General features: G+C 40.6%; 1 protein-coding gene across 2 annotated transcripts in view; it reads right to left on the bottom strand.

Moving 5' to 3' along the window:
• Positions 1-358: 358 nt before the first annotated feature.
• LOC129253896 (zinc finger protein ZFPM1-like) overlaps positions 359-6984 on the bottom strand; it is a 39806-nt gene continuing 33180 nt past the window's right edge. For both annotated transcript variants that reach the window (XM_064095263.1, XM_064095264.1), the window contains exons 4-6: positions 5927-6124; positions 4816-4893; positions 359-3724 (exon numbers count right to left, since the gene is read on the bottom strand). In XM_064095263.1, coding sequence (XP_063951333.1) covers positions 453-3724; positions 4816-4893; positions 5927-6124 — 3548 coding nt within the window. In that variant the 3' untranslated portion in view covers positions 359-452. The remainder of the gene's footprint in view (positions 3725-4815; positions 4894-5926; positions 6125-6984) is intronic.

Raw genomic sequence — 6984 nt, 5'->3', positions numbered from 1 at the left:
AACATCACTGACCAATCTCTTCTCAAAACACTCCCAAGGAATCGAAAAGGGATCATGGTCCTTGTTCACAAACATTTGTTGAAATAACAAATGCACAATTTTTATAACAAATTTACAATCAGCCAATCAGATTTCAGGATTTCAGTCACTTTTAACTCTTATTGCAAATTTGCTCTTACAACAAGTAATACGAAACAGGGTTCAGCAAATGTAAATCACAAGGTGCTCAAAAGAGTTTATCCTTTTGAATTGGACAAAGACCAATGCTTTAACTTATACCAAGTATGAACAGCATGTCTTTGGTGCCATTTCTGGAAATTAAATAAATTTGATAAAAAGCAACCTAGCTTTCTCAAATATTTGTAGCTGGGTTTGTGCATTTGTTTTAAGGTGTTTTTTTTTTATTGGGGGATGGGTATAGTTCATGATGGACTAAAATGATAGAACATAACCTAATGGACAGGATTCTTGGCAACATGGTGAGAAGCGCAATAGTACTTCTTGTGAGCAATGAATGTAGACAAGCTAGAGAAGCTGATATTACAGGACCTGCAGTGCTTCAACATCACAGGAGCTGGTCGACCTGCAGCCCCGGCAGTAGCCCCTGATCCATTCTGCCTTGATCCATTCATTCCGCTAGGTGGCGAGGCTGGGGAACTTGATTCAGTACTGTCAGCTGTTTGGGGTAGTTTGCCATCCTCACCTCCTGGACTGTGGCATCCATTGTACATAGTGCCCGTTTCCTTGGTCCCATTTTCTTGCCTGCAAGAATTTGGGAGCAGTTTTTCAGAACCGGAACAGCAGGAGCCATCATCTAATTTCTCCAACTTGACATGGGTCATATTGTTATTGTCTGTTATAGAACAAGCTGTATTTGCGGATGCGTCATAACTTTCTTCTTCTTTCTCTTCTTTAATTTTAATTTTGCACGAACCATCAGTTTTCTTACGACTCTCTTTGCATTTTACATCAATACCAGATGCATTGTCATGTGCGCTATCATCAGGAGACAAAGAAGTTCTTGATTCATTTCCAGAATCATCACACTTTTCTGATCTTGTCAAGACAGCTTGAACATTGCTGCCATTGAGTTGTCCTTGAGCAGCTTCTCCAGTATCAGCTTTCTCTCCGGTGTCCATAGCTACTGATGGCTCACTCCTTCTGCTAGCATGACCTGATGATGGCCTTCTGATCTCAGATATTGGTGCACTGTCGGAACTTCTGCTACTAGACCTTGGCGTTAAGGAACTTGTTCTAAGGATTGAATCAGATGACACAATTTCCTTGCCTCTGGCACTACCGCCATCACTGCTCAGGTCTTCTTGCGAGGCCCTGCAGTAGAAATGTTGATGAGCAGACAATGACTCCAACTTCATGAAAGACACCCCACAAGCTGGACACATGTATCTCACTACAGATGGTACATACAAGGGGATGTTCTGTCCACCAGATTCTCCATTCTGGCTTCCTAGATACCTAGTAAAATTATTTGGTGAGCCAGGAATTGTCGGAGACATTGATGGAGTTGAAGGACTGGATCCCTTGTTTTGTCGCATCTCTGTAGTCTCTAAGGATTTGCTAGAATGAAGATGCATGATCTTAGTCCCTTTTACTTGGTCATCAATCTTATTTTCCTTAGAGTCAGATTCATGATATGAAGGTGAAGTCCTACTCGATGTACTCACACCTTCCATGGCTTCAGAAACGGGACTGGAGCTAGATCTGCCCTTTGACAATGATGGACTTCCTTCATTTCCTTTACTTTCAGAAGTAGCAGAGTGATTGTCTCTGAGGTTAACTGTTGCCAGTGCAGGCACAAGGGCAGAACCATTGGCAGGACTGGGATTGGATACTATCTGATAATAGGGAAGTGCTGGCAAAGTCGTATGTACAGGGATAGATGTGCTTGGGTGAAGAACAGGCGTCTGGTTTCCACTGCCACTCTCAGACTGACAATAGAATTGCCTGTGGATATCCAGGCTTTCAAGACGATTGAAAGCTATGTGACAACCTGGACACTTGTACTGGACGTGCCCTGGGAAGTTAGGAAGGTTAAATGGTGGAAGGATACTTGATGCTGTATCTGACTGCGATGTGGGTGATGATGCAATACCTTTCTGATCAACAGGCTCATTCTTGAGGACCTTAGAGGCACTGCCTCCTTCAGACACACTCTCATCAGAACCTTTTCGCTTGCGCACAGTAAGGTCCAATGGTCTCTCACCGGGAATGGGTGTACCATGTTCCCCTTTAAGTACTAGTTCTCGACCCACTGGGATGGCAGCAGAGAATGGAGGGTAAGGAGCTTGAGGTACTCCTCTTGATCCATTTTCACCTGGTGGAGTCACAAACACATGTGAGGCTACAATGTAGACTGGTGAATTACCCTGTCTTCCAATGTAAGTTGGCATATTTCCTGGAGCAAGGAGAACTGATCCTGGTGACAGGCCACTGCTAGCCGTACCGACCTTGTAGGAAGAAGCATTTGGAGGGACATGCTCATTGTCTGTAACACTCTGCTTATGATCTTTATCATTCCCTTGGTGTCCTTCATCTGGCTCTACTTTTATATGAGGGTTGGCAGATGAATCCACTTTTATTTTTGAATTGTCGGATTTTGTTTTGTCCCCCTCTTCATCATGGCTGCCAGTTCCTTCATTTGGACTAGATCTCCCTTGTTGACTAGATTTGTCTGTTAGTGCTTCAGAGTCTTGTGCGCTAATTTTATCTGGTTTCCTACAGTGACAGAAGTACAAGGTGTGAACTGCCAGTTTGTCTCTACTAGGGAACACAGCACCACAGTTTCCACACTGTACTAATGGAACAGGTGGGGTAGGGAGAGGAGGTACTTGCACGTGTCCTGATTGTTTCCTTTCCTTTGTGTGACCCTGACAATAGAACTGCTTATGGGCAACAAAGTTTTTGTGGCTTGAGAAGTAGATGTCGCATTCAACACAGAGGAATCTTCCAATGGGTCTAGTCTGGAGTTCATTCTGAACCTTCCCAAGATCACTAGAGGATGTTGGAGGGGTACATCTGCTCTCTGAAGTCGATTGACTTGGCTCTGCATTTATGCTATTGGTTGTCAAGACCCCATTGTGTTCATTGCCTTTGACAACACTTCGGTTTTTGGTAACATCAGTTTGATCATGATCTTGCTCCAATGCTGAAGAACTCAATCCCCCATCCTCACGTGGAGCAGTCAAGGTCTGGCTACCAGGTGCCTGGTGATGTTTCTTTCTCTTTCGTTTCTCCTCTAACCTCCTGTCCTTTGGCCCATGAAAGGCCAATGGCCCCATCAGAGCATGACTGCCTTGAGATGCCATGAAGATATTCGGGTTGATCCCACTTCCTCTAACATGAATCAACATGTGTTCCTTGAGCAACTTAACGTCCACACTGATGAAGTTACAGCACTTGCATGCCTGTGAGTTCTGCTCAGTGTGCAACTTGATCATATGGCTCAGACAGTTAGTAAGATTAGAGAACCTGGCTTTACACAGAATACAGACTAGGTCTTCAGGTTTTCCAGTCTCTTTGGCAAATGCAGCCTGATCTGCAGCATATGCTTCTCTGGGTGTGCTTGAATGGCGTGGAGGACGGCTCCTGGTTGAAGGAGGGACAGGTGTAGTTTCTCTGGCAGCGCAGTAGTAGAGCTGATGTGCACTTAGATTTGCAGGGTTTCTGAAAGTGACACCACAGGACTGGCAGCTTACAGATGGCACTGTGAAAAAAAGAAAGAAAGAGAGAGAATACTTGTAATAATCTATACATTTCTTTGAATAAAACATGAAAAATACATTTCATTTACAAAAGTACAATAAAATAATACAGAACAAATTGCCCTTCTTCCACCTATTCTTCTCATCTTATTTTCTGTCTTTAGTTATTTTTTGTTTTTTATGTAATTTTGTTTATTATTTACATTGTGAAACCTTGATCCTGACTAATGCATTCTAACATTATTAAAACACAAAGTTCAATTCTGATGCAGTTTGAATTTGTAAATTGTGACTTTATTTTCAATTTATCGTGCTTTGTGTATCAAAATTCATCGCAAGTTGATTGGGCAGTAAAGGTGTTTTTTTTTTCATTTCATAACCTACTTATCAATCCCTCCATTCATAGTTTAGTATTATCAATGAGCTGATGTTTTTGTAACAATGATTTAATATATACCATGCATGGGCATAAGTATGTACACTGCCTAACTAATGTATAAATAGATCCCCTCAACACATTTCAAGGTAAATTTAGAAAGTGATAAGCTTTTGCTGCAAAATTCAAGGTTTCGTCTTTTGAGTCTCAGACGTTTTGTGACTAAATTTGTAACTCGTGACTATGTTGTTCTTAATTCAGCAAGGTTTAGTACCAGCATGCAGGAGCGGGATAGTTTAATTGGGGGGGGGGGAGAATGACCTAAAACATAATATAATTATTCCTCTGAATCTTACAACCGGGGCATTATAGTATCACACAGCCCAGATAATAACACATAATAATAATACATAACATTTATAAGGCGCTTACTACTGGTGTTTCTAAGCGCACTGTGTATGTTCTGGATATGGTTTGTACTTGGGACTAAAAGAAAAAAAAGTCTCAGATCTCAGTTTCTATACTTATCTTCTTCCTTCCCCAGTAATTTCTTTCCCTTTTCTCTTCTTTTACCTCTCTCTCTATGTCTGAATTTTGCATATTACAACATCAAATTGATATAAATTTATCCATGACTTATTTTTACTCAATTCTCTTTGGAGGTTGTAGCCTTGGAAACCAATTTTCTTTGAAATAGGATGGTGAACTACACCTTACCTCCAAGAGGCTCCTGAATGCCAGCTGTGTCATTGGGGCTGGTGGGACCTAGTAGATCTCTCTTTGGACTGGCGCCCTCTGGAGGTGAACAAAAGAAATTAAAAAAACATGACTTTTAGATTCAAACATTAGACCAACACAAACCTAGATGTAATCATGTTCTGTGAATTGTAGAATATGACAAAAAAATCTAATCGGTGATTGTGAGGATTTTGGACTTCAACTCACTGTCTAAAGGAATGAGTATTCTTCACCCCTTTGAAGCTGCATCCAATTGCCAAATCATGGGGAAACTGAATTTATGTGGAAATTGCAAATGGCTTATTGACTTGCACGTGATTATCTCTCTGTCATGTGAGCCCGTCCGACTGGTGTGATAAAAATTTGGACAGTACAAATGAAGATCGGGTTTACTTCTGTCTTTTCGAATTTTTCAATACCGTTCAACCCTAGACTTTTACCAGATCTCATGATTTTTATACCACAACTTTGTCTTACAACTTGCATCTTCAATTCAATGTTCAAAGTAAGTTCTTGTTCCTCAGTGTATAACTACTTCCCTCAATTCATTCTTCCAGACATACTAGCGCGGAGATGGTACCATGCTCCAGGCCTGGTCTTCTAGCTTTGCTTGTAATAATTTTCCATTTGATAAGCTGCCTGATTGATTTGTCATCACACAAACTTATGAAAGATTGGGCAATGTAACACAACCTTTTGCATGATTATTCTTGTATGAAACCCAAAACGAGCAATTTCCAAATATACCTACTTCCCCAATGACCTATCAGTGAAGTGCCTCTTTAATCTAATAACTACTGGAATGGGGTAGAGCCCCCCCCCCCCCATTTGTTCTAGAACAATAAGGTATTAGGGGTTAGATGCCATGAACTTGGCAGCACTTTCAGACCTCCCAAACTTTTTGTATGAAAAAATATAATGAATGACTTTTCCTCAAACAGGAAAGAAATCATTAACATGGGCATGCATATAAGTAGTAAAAGTTACATAATATAAGAAAAACAGAGGGCCGTAACACTCAACTTTCATTCTTTTCTTTACAATTGAGAAAGGTTTGAAGGTTTGATTACACCCCTCTTTTCTCACTGACCTGAAGGGCTTGGAAAGCTCCCAGCTGGTGATGAGGCACCTCGGCTAGATTTTTGCGTCTCTGCAGCGACCTCTTGCCGGAGGAGGTCATCGACCTCCATCGACCCTGGGTGCCTGTCCTGGCCCCCTTCCAAGAACACGGTGGGGATGTTCTCATGTTCTTCCACATCCTTCAGTGTGAGCAGATACAGCTGCTTGTCTGAATGCACAATCAAATCATTTGACATATCAAACTTCTATTGTGATATGTAAAAACACTAATGGGATACCACATAAAAAACTTGCAATCAATTTCAAGTTCAATATAAGTCTTAAAATCAAGAAAAATCCTTGCAATGAATTTAAAAATTGCAATGAATTGACAGTCCATTTCCTGAAGGTGAAGACAGTAATTGACTTCACAAATATGAAATGAAACTTTCAATTGCAACTTTGTAATTACAATTTTCAATCACTTGCAAATTAAATTGCTTGCAATATCTACAAGACTAAACATGATCACTTCACCTACTGAATTGATTTTGAAGGGGAAATACATTTTTTCTACATGGCAACTGATTTCCTTTGAAATTTGCTTCTTTAGATACCGGTAATGACGCTGGTAATTGTTCTATACATACCACCACTTCACCACATAATATAGTTTTTGTGCAGTTTTTATGGTACAATGGTCATAGAAAACTTATTATTACAATTGTGTAATTGAATCGTATGATTGTATACAATAAAGAATAGCGGTGGGTAAAGAGTAGTCTGCACGAACAGACCCTTGATTTAGCAATTCACTTAGTGCATAATGCAGAGTCTGAAGTAGTGAGACTAGATTCACTATGTACTGTGACTGGCTCTTACTTGACACAGATAAGAGTTTGGAGTCTAGTCTTCATTCTAGACATAGTTTGGTTCAAGTGTCAAATATGAGGTCTGTGCTTGCAGACTAGGTAAAGAGCTAAAGGCCTCAGGGCAATATACTCAGTTATTTTTTAGGAGCCAATAGGAGAGTTTTCATCATCCCCAATCTAAAGATTCTAGTTCGATCACCAGAGCCCCATCTTACAA

This window comes from Lytechinus pictus, chromosome 2 (genome assembly GCF_037042905.1).
Source record: "Lytechinus pictus isolate F3 Inbred chromosome 2, Lp3.0, whole genome shotgun sequence".
NCBI lineage: Eukaryota > Metazoa > Echinodermata > Echinoidea > Temnopleuroida > Toxopneustidae > Lytechinus > Lytechinus pictus.
The sequence above is the reverse complement of the archived record's forward strand: the minus strand, read 5'-3'. Positions and strand labels throughout refer to the sequence as shown.